At 37.7% G+C, this 16,342-nt stretch overlaps 1 protein-coding gene across 1 annotated transcript in view; it reads right to left on the bottom strand.

Annotated features, from left to right (window-relative positions):
* BRIP1 (BRCA1 interacting helicase 1) overlaps positions 1-16,342 on the bottom strand; it is a 136,392-nt gene that overhangs the window by 114,336 nt on the left and 5,714 nt on the right. The window contains 4 exon segments of the mRNA XM_047758601.1: positions 8,734-8,783; positions 8,786-8,852; positions 10,909-11,036; positions 15,016-15,189. Of these exon segments, the coding sequence (XP_047614557.1) occupies positions 8,734-8,783; positions 8,786-8,852; positions 10,909-11,036; positions 15,016-15,189 (419 nt within the window).

Here is a 16,342-nt window from a genome sequence, read left to right as displayed (position 1 = left end):
CAAGTTATTGTTCTTAAGTGTCTGGCACATAATAGTTTTCAAATATTTTGCTTCTTGAATAAACTACACTTCAACTAGATGGTAACACAATTTAGTAATTTGTTCCTAGAGTAGCTATAGAAAATAAAGTTGTTTCTAATTTTTGTTTATATTAAGCCCCAATTTACATCTTGGCCCCTGAAATAATTATTTGATCTTTCATTTTTGTGAGCTAGTACACAACAACTACAACCAAAATGTACTACAGAAGAAGAGAAACATTTAGGAGGTCCCTGGTGGCTCAGCAGGTTAAGGATCTGGCACTGTGATTGTGTGATATAGTTTTGATCTCTGACCTGGGATCATCTCTATGCCATGGGCATAAACCTCCGCCACCAAAAATTAAAAATCCACTTTAAGTCTCTTCTATTTAACAGTAGTCATACCTCTTAAAGTATATGGATCTGAGTAAAAGTTGTAAGCCACAAAAAAAACAATGGTAAATAGTATACTTCCTTTCTTTAGCCGTTTTTCCATTTCACTTATTCAACAAATATGTGCGTACCTACTAGGTGCAAGTCCTGTGCCAAATGCTGATTATAAGAGTAAACAAGAGAGAAATCATAGTTGTTCTTACAGACAGCCTGGCGAGGAGGCAAATAAAACTGTGAAATCAATAAATAAATATGTAACTATAAACTTTCGGTTAAGCATCATAAAGAACAGGCTGTTGAGAGACACTAAAAGAGGAACTAATCTCAAGTGGATTATCTAGACTATCTTTAATCTAAAGGTCATCTGGAAGAGTTTATTCAGAGGCAGAATAATGAGGTGGTTGAGAAGATCAATTCTAGAGCTAGGCTGCCCAAGTTCTAAACCAGCCTCTACCCATCAGCTTTGTGACATGAACTTAAGTTATCTGTGACTCAATTGCCTCAATATAAATAATGTTATATATAATATATATATTATATATACAAATAATGTATATAATACACAATATTTTATATATAAATAATATAATAAGGTTATTATAAGGACTGAATTAAGTGATTTTGTTTTATTTTGAAAATAGTCAAATCCACAGAAAACTTAAAAGAATCTGCAATTAGCATTACTTACATGAACAGGTATTTACCAGGTAAGTTAGTATTTCTACGCGGCTTAGAAGAGTTTCTGAAACATGGTAAGCATCATTTCAGTATATAAGCCGTTATTTTAAATAAATTAAAACTAGGTGAAATGACTTCTAGAGTTTTCAGAGCAAATTGGTCATTTTCTCCTGAGATTCTACAAAATATCTAAAGTATTAAGGGAGGGAAGGTGGATGGGAGAAAAGGGAGAAAGAGAAGGAGAGAAAAAGACAGAGAAGAAGGTAAAGGTTGAGGTTTAAGAGGAAGAAAAAGAAAGCCTGAAGTTTTGCCCAACACCAACACTTTAATCTGAAGATCAACAGCGCCCTCTGCTGGGCCCACCACACACTAGGCAAAAATAAACACTGCTGCAATACTAAAACAAAGAATATTATTGCTTCTATAAAAGCATATATATAATGTTAGCATTTTTAATAAATAAATAAAAATCAGGTATAAGCAGAAGAATGTGTCTGTGAGAATTTTATCCATTCTGAGGCTTTACTAAAAGAATTAAGATAATAGAATAAGTGAATTCTAGAGAAAATGAGTGGTGTAAGAACTAAAATAAAATGTTTTTTTCCTAAATATATTTTGACCATACGGAGATTGATGCCTCACTAGATCTTTGAAATATGAATTATCCACATAAAAACATGAATCTAAAATGTAAGGATGCTGTATAGCACAGGCACACGCACACACACACACACACACACACATATATATAAAACTGGGTCCCTTTCCTGTACAGCAGAAATTGGCAGAACATTGTAAATCAAGTATAATAAAAAAATTTTTTAAATAAAATAAAATGCAAGGAAAGCGGAAAAAGCAAGGGACACTGGAAGGTACTTCATATAAGAGAGGAGGTACTAACACCATTTTCTGACTGAAGAGACAGTAAGGAGAGGAGATGATAGGAAGGTAAAAAGACAACTTCCTAGTTCAATTCTCAGGTTCAAAAATAAATTATTTTAATAAAAACTAAGAAAATTTGAAAGAAAAACATTACAAGTTCAATGTCAAATTTAGAGGAAAACAGAAATCATTAAACTATTTCTCATTTAATTCATGGAGGAAAGCTTTCCAAAAATAATACAACTACAGATTGTAAATGTATGAAAACTCTAACATTTGTATCTTTGTAGGGATAAAAGAACTAAACCATTCATTTACAAATCCAAGTAACTATTCTAGAAAAGAAATACGCTTTAATACCATTTATAAGACTCAAAATAGGAAAAGCATCGTGAGAATTTAGAGGTACTAAAGCTAAATGGGAAATGAGGCATATTAAATACAGTCTCACCATCTTTTTCCACCCATTTGAAGGAGCTGGTCCTAAAAAGAAAGGTCTCTTGCCTAAGTCCCTGAATTTAATTTATTCAAATCTACAGACGATCTAGATTAAAACATGATACATGAAAATGAAGCATATTATCCACCAGCATAAGAAAAGTTCCCAAAATGTGGACTGCATTTCTAAAATGACTTTATTTAAGTTTCGATGATAAACTAATTTCAAAAGCTGATATAAAATAAATATTAAATATTATGAACTACATATTTTTCCTCTACTTTTTACAAAATCACCTATTCCAGAATTTACAGAAGGTAATTTTGTGATTTAAATGTTACACAATGGAGAAAGGACAGTCTATAATAAACATAGCACTGGGAAAACTGGATAATCACATGCAAAAGAATGAGACTGGACAACTATCTTATACCACCTACAAAAATTAATTCAAAATGGATTAAAGATTTGAACCTCAGACCTGAAGCCATAAAACTCCTAGTTTAAAATTAAAGTACTTAGGAGTTCCCGTCGTGGCGCAGTGGTTAACGAATCCGACTAGGAACCATGAGGTTGCGGGTTCGGTCCCTGCCCTTGCTCAGTGGGTTAACGATCCGGTGTTGCCGTGAGCTGTGGTATAGGTTGCAGACGCGGCTCGGATTGCGCGTTGCTGTGGCTCTGGCGTAGGCCGGTGGCTACAGCTCCGATTCAACCCCTAGCCTGGGAACCTCCATATGCTGCGGGAGCGGCCCAAGAAATAGCAACAACAACAACAAAATAAAATAAAATAAAATAAAATAAAATTAAATTAAATTAAAGTACTCAGCAGAGTTCCAGTTGTGGCTCCAACTAGTACCCATGAGGCTATGGGTTAAGAATCCAACTAGTACCCATGAGGCTATGGGTTAAGAATCCAACTAGTACCCATGAGGCTATGGGTTTGATCCCTATTCTTGCTCAGTGGGTTAAGGATCTGGCATTGCTGAAAGCTGTGGTGTACGTCACAGATGCGGCTCAAGATTTGGCATTGCTGTGTGTGTGGCACAGGCCTGTAGCTGCAGCTCCAATTGGACCGCTAGACTGGGAACTTCTATATGCCACAGATGTGGCGCCCCCCCAAAAAAAGGTTAAGGTACTCAGGAGTTCCTACTGTGGCACAGTGGGTTAAGAACCCAACTGCAGCAGCTTGGGTCACTATGGAGGCATGGGTTAAATCCCGTCAGGACCAGTGAGTTAAAAGATCTGATGTTGCCACAGCTACAGCATAGGTTGCAGTGGCAGCTCAGATTCAATCCCTGGCCCAGAAACTTTTACATTTCCTGGGTACAGCCATAACAAAATAAAAAATAAATAAAATAAAATAAAGGTACTCAGTCAGGAGCATAGTAGCTCTCCTTACAATTAAATGGTTTATGCTCTAAACAGGTTGAGCCATAAACATCCTTAACACATATTGAAAGAATGTTCTTACTGTACAGCAAAAATCGGCACGTACTAAATCAACTATACTTTAATAAAAAAAATTTACATACTACCATTATGGAAAACAGTATGGAGTGTCCTCCAAAAACTAAAAATAGAACTACGATATGGTCTAGCAATCCCACTCCTGGGCTTCTATTCAGAGAAAACTGTAATTCGAAAAGACACAAGTATCCCATAGCATTATTTACAACAGCCAAGACATGGAAGCAACCTAAATACCATCCATAGAGGAATGCGTAAAGAAGATGTGATGTGGTATGTATATACAATGGAATATTAGTCACAAAATAAATGAAATAATGCCGTTTGCAGCAACATGGATGGACCTAGAGATTATCATACCAAGTCAGTCAGTCAGTGAAAGATAAATATCACTTATGCATGGAATCTAATGGGATACAAATGAACCTATTTGCAGCACAGAAATAGACAAAGAGACTTTGAAAATAAACTTACGGTTACCAAAGAGGACAGAGGGTGAGGGATGGGCTGGGGGGTTGGGACTGGCATATGCACACTGTAGTATATCGAACGACTGGCCAAAGGGGACCTACCATATAAAACAGGGAACTCTACCCAATATTCTATGGTAATCTCTATGGGAAAAGAATATGAAAAAGAATGGACTGTGTGTATAACTGAGTCACTTTTTTGTACAGTAGAAATTATCACCACCTTATATATCAACTGTATACTTCAATAAAACTTTAAAAAATCAAAAAAGAATTTTATTATAAACCTAACTCCTCAAAATTAGTATTATTAATCGATATTATATAACACCTTTTATATGCAGCATACAAATATGTTTATTTGCTGCTGCTGCTGCTACTTCTGCTGCGTGGTTACTTTTTTTTTTGTCTTTTTGTTGTTGTTGTTGTGGTTGTTGTTGTTGCTATTTCTTGGGCCGCTCCCGCGGCATATGGAGGTTCCCAGGCTAGGGGTCTAATCGGTAATCGGAGCTGTAGCCACCGGCCTACCCCAGAGCCACAGCAACGCGCAATCCGAGCCGCATCTGCAACCTACACCACAGCTCACGGCAACGCCGGATCGTTAACCCACTGAGCAAGGGCAGGGATCGAACCCGCAACCTCATGGTTCCTAGTCGGATTTGTTAACCACTGCGCCACGACGGGAACTCCTACTTCTGCTGCGTGGTTACTTCTAATGCCACTTAACACTTAATAAGCCCCAAGATACTCCAGGTATAATCTAAACACTTTATATGCATTAACTTGTTTAATCCTCCTAACAGCCCTGGAAGATAGGTACTATTCCTATCCCCATTTAACAAATGGGAAACTGGAGTAGCAATAGTTTAAAAACTTAAGGTTACAAAGGTAGTAAAGAGCAGAGAGCTGTGATAAAAAAAACCTAGGCAGGGGCGTTCCCGTGGCGGCGAAGTGGAAATGAATCCGATTAGGAAGCAGGAGGTTGTGGTTCAATCCCTGGCCTCGCTCAGCGGGTTAAGGATCCAGTGTTGCCCTGAGCTGTGGTGTAGGTCGCAGACACGGCTTGGATCTGGCATTGCTGTGGCTGTGGTGTAGGCCGGCAGCTGTAGCTTTGATTTAGACCCCTAGCCTCAGAACCTCCATATGCCATGGAGGCAGCCCTAAAAAGCAAAACAAAACAAAACAACAAAAAACCTAGGCAGTCTGATCTGGGTTCATTTTCTTAACCAATGAAAACAAAACAAAATCCTTTCAAATCACTTCTCTATCTTACTTTAGCCATTATCATTCACAGCTTATTCTATACTTGATTTCTTTAGCCTTGGCTTCTCCATAGTATTTTTTCCCTTATCTTGGTACTGCTTAGATAGCTCCAGAATTTCTGAGAGGCATTTTACAGAATGTATAATAATTACAGCATTTGCCAGAACTTGGGTAGGATCTAACTCTACTATTTGCCAGCTTTATGATCTTAGGCAAATTACTTCCTTCTCAGAGTTTCCTTATTTATAAAGTGAGAATAACAATGGTATCTGCCTCATTATCATTATTAGAATTCAATCAGATTCTATCAACAAATATTTAGTGGGCAACTATATGCTATTCTAGGTACCAGAGACACCCATGGAAAAGACTGACATTACATTTTAACAGGGCAAATAGACTAAAAAAACAAGACTAATAAATGTGATGATGAAAATTCTATGAAGAAAATAAGGCACTTTGAAAGAAAATGAGCAAGAAAACACTGGCAGAGGCAAACATACAGCATATATTATTCATGACAATTCAACATTAAAAGCTCCTGAGATGACTTCAAATATAAGACTTCTGCGAAGATAACCATTTTCACTTCTGTGACCATTTTTTTCCCCACATGGTGTTTTTCAGAATTTAAAAGAAGGCATTTGAGGACAGGGATTACGGCATTCATTCACTCGGTCTATATAACTAGGTTCCTGGCATTAGGGTAGATGCTTGAAACATAAAGATGAATAAAACAGTCACAATCTTCGAGGAGAGCTCAGTCTACTAGAGAACCTGGTGTGGCCTCAGCTTATCCCAGCTGTGGCAAGGGGAAGGGGAACCCAGATATAGCCCAGCAAACCCAAGTTGCAGAGACATTCCTGAGAGTCCAGGGAGACCAGGAAGACTCAAGTTCACAGAGAAGCATACCAAGATGGAGAGAGCTGTACGAAGAATGAACTCCATGGGTTCTCCTGCAGCGCACCACGTCAACGATCTGGTGTTGTCACCGCAGGGCCTTGGGTCTTTGCTGTGGTGTGGGGTTTGAGACTGGGCCTGAGAGCTTCCACATGCCATGGGGGCAGCCCAAACTAATAATAATAATAACTCAGAGATCTGCAGAAGGACGTCTCACGAATAATAATAATAACTCAGAGATCTGCAGAAGGACGTCTCACGTGTCTAGCAGAGTACTGGTCAGCAATGCCAGTGTGGAGACAAATCCAAGAGAGAGGCAAGAACCCCCTGAAATGATGAGCTCCTCATATAGAGAATGGAAGAGTGCCTGTTCCCACCAGCCAGGCTGGACAACTTCACAATTCATGGAACATTAGAGAGAGGACTCAAAAAGAGCTAGCCTCTATTGAGGTAGTCCCAAATTCAACCCTGCTCGGGACCTACCTAACAAATCCTAAAAGCAAGGCCCAAAAGGATCCAGTTGATTCCAAGTAATTTAAGTGCATCTCAGAACAAAACTCAAAAGAGTATTTAGAGAAATACAGTAACATCCAGTACTCAGCACGGTAAAATTCAAAGTACCTGGAATTCAATAAAAAAGTACCAGGCATGATTTCATAAATGTAAAACTACAAAAATGTGGTTGTGATGATTGTTGTACAACTATAAATGTAATAAAATTCATTGACTAAAAAATTTTTTAAAAATAAGTAAATAAAATGACAGAAATAAAAACTGGAGTTCCCGTTGTGGCGCAGGGGTTAATGAATCCGACTAGGAACCATGAGGTTGAGGGTTCGGTCCCTGCCCTTGCTCAGTGGGTTAACGATCCGGCGTTGCCGTGAGCTGTGGTGTAGGTTGCAGATGCGGCTCGGATCCCGCGTTGCTGTGGCTCTGGCGTAGGCCGGTGGCTACAGCTCCGATTCGACCCCTAGCCTGGGAACCTCCATATGCCGCGGGAGCGGCCCAAGAAATAACAACAACAACAACAACAAAAAAAGACAAAAAAAAAGAAATAAAAACTGATCTACAGTGACTAAAAAAAAAAAATCTGTAGTTGCCTGGGGAGGAGGGGAAAGAAAACTACCCCTTGGTCTATCTTGCATTTAGGGTGGATCTTTTCTACACACCATTTTGTAATATCATTTAGAAAATAATTTACTGATTTTACAGATCTTACAGATGCTAACACATTTACAATACAATATCAAAAAGTCACACTATGTAATATCACCACCAATAAATATCATCAGAAGAGTCTTAAAGTATCAGAAAACTGATAAACTCATAGTAGTATACACAATTTTTCAAAATTCTGATTTTTTCACTTGAAAGCTCAAATTCTATCAAGCTTATTTTGTTGATTTTCAGGAATTACCATAGTCGGTCTGTCAGTTATTCTTTCAAGTAAAAACAACGTTCTGTGAAAAAAGTGGCTAGTTCAGCTCACAGTCCAAACTATCCTACAAAGTGCTTTCCTCAAGACAACTATACTTCTCCTGAACGTGAAAGCGTTTTATGAAAACTACCCATTTTTTCACAGAGAATGTTTAAAAAAAAAAAAAATCAAGGGTGCAAATAAATGAAATTAGTAATTTTTACTACTTCATTAAGGACATTAAGTGAAACTGGCTTTTCTTAATTGTGCATTAATGACAATGAAGAAAAGTACTATTAATACACACTACTGCCACTATCTTGATTGTGCGAAAGCACCTAAAGTTTTACCGATCTTTGCTTTTGCACCATCAGTGCAAATGTCAAAGACAGTAAAAGAACAAAGGTAAATAACATCTTCCTATCACTACGAAAATACTTTTGACTTCGGAGACGGCCTGAAAAAATTCTCAGGATTCTCCAGAGCTCCCTGGACTACTCCTTGAGAACTGCTGCCCTAAGGACATTGACAACTTTAGGAAGGAGAGTTCACACACCTTAGAATGCAGAAGAGGAAAAAAACTGTCTGATCTCATTCTAGCCCAATTCTCTTATTTTATAAAAGAGGAAACTGGGGCACAAAGGGCACAGGTTTACCATCTCACACAGGAGCAGAGATGTGACAGCACTTTCGACTTCTGAGTTTTCTGTTCCTCTGTGATTATGCTGTTCTTCTGTTTCAAAAATGGATTTAGCCAACTCCACATTCTCCTTCTTTAAAATGAACAATGGAATAAATACGTACATTTTGTGGAGAAAAGGAGTTTATCTTTCCTGTTGGAGACTCGAGTTTGTGGTCTTTCCTGAAGCAACTTCTGCATCCAAGTGCTGCATATCCTTTTCAAAACAATGACGTTTTCTAATCTGTAAATATAGAACCCAAATAAAGTATAATGTAAACTAGAAGTCTGCTGAGGTTATTTGTCTTCGAAGATCAAAACAGGTATAACGTTGTCAGGAGTTCCCATTGTGGTTCAGTGGTAATGAACCCTACTAGTATCCACGAGGACACAGGTTCGATCCTTGGCCTTGCTCAATGGGTTAAGAAGATGGCGTTACCATGAGCTGAGATGCAGACACGGCTCAGATCCCAGGTTGCTGTGGCTGTGGTGTAGGCCTGCAGCTACAGCTCCAATTCGACCCCTAGCCTGGGAACTTCCATATGCTGCGGGTACGGCCCTAAAAAGACAAAAAATAAAAATATTAACTTAAGATAGAATACAGTAATACCTCTCCAATCAACTAGCTTTAATTAGTGATACGTCAAAACTACAGTATCATTAAATGATCTTCCCATAAAATAGACCCACCACACAGACACCAAGAATAGTATTACAGCAAAGTCCAATTACACACCCAATTGGAAAATAAAAGTAAATAGGAGTTCCCATCATTGCTCAGTGGTAACAAACCCGACTAGTATCCATGAGGACGGGGTTCAATCCCTGGCCTCAGTGGATTAAGGATCTGTTGTTGCCGTGAGCTGTGGTGTAGGTCATAGATGTGGCTCGAACCCCCACTGCCATGGCTGTGGTGAAGGCTGTCAGGAACAGCTCAGATTCGCCCCCTAGTCTAGGAACATCCATATGCCACAGGTGCAGCCCTAAAAAGGCAAAAAAAAAAGGTAAATAAAAATGGAAACCTTATTCTAAATTTAAAAAAAAAAAGAATAAAAAATTTGAATGTAAATACTCATTATTTCCTAAATGATAAAATCATGATTACTTGATTACTATTATTGTATCACTTACTAGGTATTCGATAATCCAAATTGTATTTGACAAAATTTCTTTTATAAATACCACTTTTTCTTTCCAAACTATGTTTTTTCTTACTGGCCAAAAACCTATTTACTTAAATTATAAACGGGAGGCATTCCTTTAGGATCCAGCATTGCCACTGCAGCAGCTCAGGTCACTGCTGTGGTGTGCTCGATTCCTAGCCCAGGAACTTCCATATGCTGAAGGTGCAGCCAAAAAAGAAAAATTTAGAAAGGGGGAAAAAAAAAAAGCATAAAAGCATTTCTATTGATAATTCCATTCCTACCAAAAAAGAAATGAGAGTCAATGGAGTCAGGGATTAAATGTTATATGTCGAGCCCCACCTCACAACATTCAACTCTAAGCACACATTTTTGGGGGGGAAAAATCTCTAAGATCCACACTTCATTGTAATTAGTTCTTCTCCAAATACCAAACTGGAAAAGAAATTCATTCCATTTCTAAAAACAAGGGAACAGACAAACTATGTAAAAATGCAAGTACTTTTAAAATATATTCAATTAAAATATATAATCATCTAAAATGATATGCTAATTAATTAAAAGCAATATTTTTATTTGTAACTAAGTCTATTAAAGTCCAATCTCCCTACCTCAATGCCAGGAACTCTGTGAGAAAACATTGTATTCATTTATGAAAAATATAATTCATTTAACATTCCTGATAATTTAGGTCTTTCAATAATTTTTAGAAGTAAACATATTTTATAATGTATAGACATTAAAAGTTCAATAAATAAGAGTAAGCCTTGTCATTACATTAAAACTATCAATACCAAAAATTCTATGACCTAAATATTCATATCAGAGGCCATTATTATATAAAAACAACAAAGGGATTAAAAAATACAAGGTAGCTCTATTACTGATATATATCTTAAGTAAATATTTTACTATCAAATTCCTTATACATAAGAAAGTACCACTCAGTATCACTTTAATGACATCCTACTATGAATAATCTATTACAATAACAAACTCCTTTGCACTGAGACTAAATAAAATCAAATTTTAATAATTTACCATTTAATTAGTTTACCCAACCAATACCTACAAATGCCACTGAAAACATGATTGATACTTGACTACCTTGTTCAGCTATAACTAATGGGATTATTTTACTGCCAATAAACTGTTTACCTGCTGTGTAGTTTCTAAGGGTCGAATTCTCTTCTTCTCTACTTGAAAATCATCATTTTCGTTTCTGTACATAGACGCTTGTTTCTTAGCAGATAGCTTTGCAGCCAGTGTAGTTTTTCCAGGAGAGTCTTATATAAAAAAATCATAAGAAATTAGTATAAATAACTTACATTTAGTTGATTTTTCTAGAAAATACTGGTATTAAGATACAAGACCTTAATTCCGTAAAATACTGAATCACTATGTGGTTCACAAGTAATATAACATTGTAAGTAAACTACACTTCAATTTTTAAAAATATGTTAAGACATTTCTAAAAACTTAATAACATACTTTAAAACATGAGCTGCTAGATATCTTTTTTCTTTGTTTTTTTGTTTTTTTAGGGCTGCACCACAGCATATGGATTCATTTCCACTAAGCCACCGCTCACAGCAATGCTGGATCCTTAACCCGCTGAGCGAGGCCAGGGATCAAACCTACATCCTCATGGATACTAGTCAGATTCGTTTCCGCTAAGCCATGACGGGAATTCCCAAGAACTATGCTTTCAATAGGCAAGTCCAATTTTGACTTTTAATGGGTTTGTGCTTTCATAGACCACTCCCAATAACGTGGTTTAAAAAATATAACTGTAAGATTCTTTCAAAATAATTTCAGTTCTATAAAAATCTTTATAGTATCTCAGGCGTTCCCGTTGTGGCACAGTGGTTAACGAATCCGACCAGCAACCATGAGGTTGTGGGTTTGATCCCTGGCCTCGCTCAGTGGGTTAAGGATCCGGCACTGCCATGAGCTGTGGTGTAGGTCGCAGACGCGGCTCTGATCTGTCTTTGCTGTGGCTCTGGTGTAGGCCTGTGGCTACAGCTCCGATTAGACCCCTAGCCTGAGAACCCCCATATGCCGCTGGTGTGGCCTTAGAAAAGGCAAAAAGACAAAAAAAAATAAAAATAAAAAAATAAAAATCTTTATATTATCTCAATGTTCCTTTTCTACTAAATTTCTCAATGTCCTTTAGGTTCAAAAATACAGTAGAATCAAGCTCCTATAATCTGCCTTTTAATCCCCATCGTCTTGAAAGCTCAATCTGAAGGTTATCAGTGACCTCTTAATCATCAAATATTACCCTCATTTTATAAATGTGAACACTAGGTTTTAAAAGACTCCTAGATATTTACCCAGGAAAGTGAAAGCATTATGTCCATAACAGTGATTTACAAATAACTGTTTGTATAGCAGTGTTATTTTTAACAGCCCCAAACTGGAAACAACACAAATATACACCAATTTGTAGTATATGCATACAATAGAATACTACTCAGCAATAAAAAAGAACTGTTGCAACAATATAAATGAATTTAAAAAGAATTAGCTTAAGTGAAAAAAGCCAGACAAAAATAAGTGTACAAACTGTATTATTCCATTTACATAAACTACAGAAAATGCAAACTAATCACTTTCTTGATGCTGGCAAAAATTTTAGGGAGATACACCTATGTCAAACCTTATCAAAATGCACCATTTAAACATACACAATTTGGTTTTGGGTTTTTGTTTTTTTTGTTTTTTTTATGGCCGCACCTGCAGCAAATGAAGTTCCCAGGCTAGGGGTCGAATCTGAGCTGCAGCTGCCAGCCTACACCACAGCCATAGCAATGCCAGATCCAAGCCTCATCTGAAACCAACACCGCAGCTCATGGCAACACCAGATCCTTAACCCACTGAACAAGGCCAGGGAATCGAACCAATGTCCTCATAGATATTAATTATGTTCGTTACCACTGAGCCACAATGGGAATTTCTACACAATTTGTTATGCTATGTATATTTATTTTTATTTATTTATTTACTTATTTTTGTCTTTTGTCTTTTTAGGGCTGCACCCGCAACATATGGAGGTTCCCAGGCTAGGGGGTCCATTGGAGCCAGAGCTACCAGCCTACGCCACAGCCACAGCAACACGGGATCCAAGCTCTGTCTGGGGCCCACACCACAGCTTATGGCAACGCCAGATCCTTAACCCAAGGAGCGAGGCCAGGGATCGAACCTGCTTCCTCACGGATACTAGTCGGGTTCATTAACCGCTGAGCCACGATGGGAACTCTGTTACGTATGTTTCAATAAAGCTAGTTTTTTCAGAAAAAAATACAAGTTGTACATAAACGTTACAAACTAGAGTTCTTATAACTAGTTCAAAATCAATTCCACTCATTCATACAATAAACATTTATCTAGAGTTCCTACTATATGCCAGGTACTCTGCTAGGTATGCAATGCTGAGCAAACTGACACAGTCCCTGACCCCATGGAGTATGTAGTCTGCTAGGGGAAGCAGAGATTGATTAAAAAAAATGCACAACAGACACACAGATGATACAAACTGTGACAAGTGCTATGAAGGAGAGGCACACAGTGAGATGTCAGAATGCAATACAGACACCAAATCTAGCCTGACAGAAAGACCGGCAGAGGGCCCTTAAAGTGCTCTTTAAGCTGAGAGCTAAAGGAAGAGCAGGCTAATAAGTTGAAGTCAAACTTTGCTCAGAAGAGACACCAACACAAGCAAAGGTTCTAGAGGCAGGACGAAGCATGACCCTCTGAAGGAATGGAAAGAAAGCCACAAGAGTTAAGGGTCAAACAGTATAAACAACACTACTGGTCACCTCTCCGGCCTCTATTCCACCTCCTCTTCCTTGTTCCTAACAGAATTACACTTTAGTTCAAGCAGCTACCATCCTCCACACAGTCAGGTGCTTTAGAGGTAGATGACTCCATCCGTGATTTTGGGAAGTCGATACTGTTTAGACTTAAGTCCACCGTGGCGATCACTTTTCTCCCTGCCAGTGACTCGTTCAGGAATGGCACAAGCGAAAGCAGGAAAGGAGTTATTACATGTTCTAAGCAAGAGATGGTAGTTTGGACTAGGTAGGTGTCAATGGAGACAGGGATTTGCATGAAAGAATAAGGAAGAGCAAAGTGTCCAAGATGTCTCCCAGGTTTCTGGCCTAGGCAAACAATGGTCAATCTTTTCTACATAATCAAAACAGAAGAAACTTTTTTTTTTTTGTCTTTTTGCTATTTCTTAGGCCGCTCCTGCGGCATATGGAGGTTCCCAGGCTAGGGGTCTAATCGGAGCTGTAGCCCCAGGCCTACACCAGAGCCACAGAGACACGGGATACGAGCCACGTCTGCGACCCACACCACAGCTCACGGCAACGCCAGATTCTTAACCCACTGAGCAAGGCCAGGGATCGAACCCGCAACCTCATGGTTCCTAGTCGGATTCATTAACCACTGCGCCACAACAGGAACTCCAGAAGAAACTTTTTTAATTAATAATCTTATGTTGGAGTTCCCACTGTGGCTCAGCAAAAACAAATCCAACTAGGAACCACGAGGTTTTGGGTTCCATCCCTGGCCTCGCTCAGTGAGTTAAGGATCCAGCGTTGCTGTGAGCTGTGGTGAAGGTTGCCGACTCGGCTCAGATCTGATGTGGCTGTGGCCGTGGCTGTGGCATAGGCCAACATCTGTGGCTCCGATTAGCAATTAGACCCCTAGACTGGGAACCTCCATAGGCCTCAGGTGTGGCCCTAAAAAAAGTAAAAAAAAAAAAAAAATAATAATCTTATGTTATTCTTAATATTTATCTTAAATAAATCTAAATAAGAACGGTTTAAGGATCATACTTGAAACATACTTGATCCTCATGTAGGCTACTGATCTCAGAAGTTCAGGCAAACTTAGCAAGAATGAATGTGGTTAATTAGACTTTGTTTTACCATACAAATTAGAATTTTTTATAAAATTCTAACATTCAATTAACAATACTGCCTACAAACAACACTGAATATCATTTATTTTTGCCTTGCCTTCTTCAAAAATGATTTAAGCTAGCAAGATGTCTGAATAAATTAAAAGTGAGGCCAAGAATAAAATAGTTCAAAGATTTCTGACCACTTTATGTGTTGCTTAAAATAATTCCAGGGAAATTAAGTGGAAATATACAACAAATTATGCTAAACAAATTTATCTACATTAGGTCTCACAAGAGCAATAATTAAGACTCCTATTACAGATATCAACAGACTCGGGCAACATGTAAACTACCTTGACAAGTTGACAAACTGCCACTTCTTTCAGAAGGTGGTGTACTTGGATTACTGAAATGATATGAAGTTTCCTGGTTCACATCATTGTTTGCAAAATTCTTCGAATGGCATGCACAACAACACGACAATGGTACTTCAGCTTTTCTACTTGAGCCTTCATCCACGGGCTTCCCTAAAAATGAAAGAACCTCTGTGTATAATATTTCTAATTAAAAAACCATTAATCTTCATCTGCAGGCAGGGTGTGCAATTTGCCCAGGATTGGGAAGTTTCCCAGGATGCAGGAATTTCAGTGCTAAAACCAGGAAAGCACCTGGCAAATCTGGGCAAATTGGTCACTCAATCTGCAGCATCAAATCAGGACAGGCGAGAAACATTTATAGAGAAGTTATCAACACTTTACATTAATTTACAAAAATCTAACAATAATCAAAGATCAACAATGTAATAAAAGCACCACCACTCAAGTATTCATATTGTATTGAAATATATTAAAATACCAAGCAGGAAAGATTAAAATAAAGGTATATACTTAATTGATGGTATTTCCCTAATGAAGAATTTGAAAGTTCAATATATTAAATAATAATATAAACACATAAGGGTTAAATCATTCCCACATTATACTTCAAAAAATGTTTCATGATATCATATCTGATACATGTATCAAAACACATTTGAAAGTCAATATTCAAATTAAATAAAACAGTTGATTTTCAATACTTAAATATAATACAAAATTAAAGTAGGTCTACATTTCATGCCTACATTGTGTAAATATGTAATTCATATATACAAAAAAAGCTGAATAATTTAATTTTCTACAAACGGTACTAACATTATTTCCCATCTGCTCTACATAAATTTTATTTTCCAGAATCTCCCATTAAAATTTTAAGTTATTAACAGATAATCTCATTTTCTCCAAAGACAAACATCAGGAAGAATCAAAATGAACAAGTGAAAGCTTATAAAATATTTACTTATTTACTTTTTTTTTTTTTTTTGCTTTTTAGGGCCGCACCTGCAGCATATGGAGCTTCCCAGGCCAGGGGTTGAATCGGAGCTGTAGCCACCAGCCTACGCCACAACCACAGCAACGCCAAATCCAAGCCACGGCAGTGCCATATCCTTAACCCACTGAGCTGAGCCAGGAATAAAACTGCATCCTGATGGTTGAAAGTTGGGTTCATCACTGCTAAGCCACAACAGGAACTCCTATTTACTTTTTATTTTTAGTAGTCTTACCAGTAACACAAACATTTCCTTTCAAAGAATTATATATAAGGCACATTTACGTACATACACACATACATACACACCCA

This window comes from Phacochoerus africanus, chromosome 14 (genome assembly GCF_016906955.1).
Source record: "Phacochoerus africanus isolate WHEZ1 chromosome 14, ROS_Pafr_v1, whole genome shotgun sequence".
Lineage (NCBI taxonomy): Eukaryota > Metazoa > Chordata > Mammalia > Artiodactyla > Suidae > Phacochoerus > Phacochoerus africanus.
Note: the sequence above shows the minus strand (reverse complement) of the source record. Positions and strands in the feature narration are given on the sequence as shown.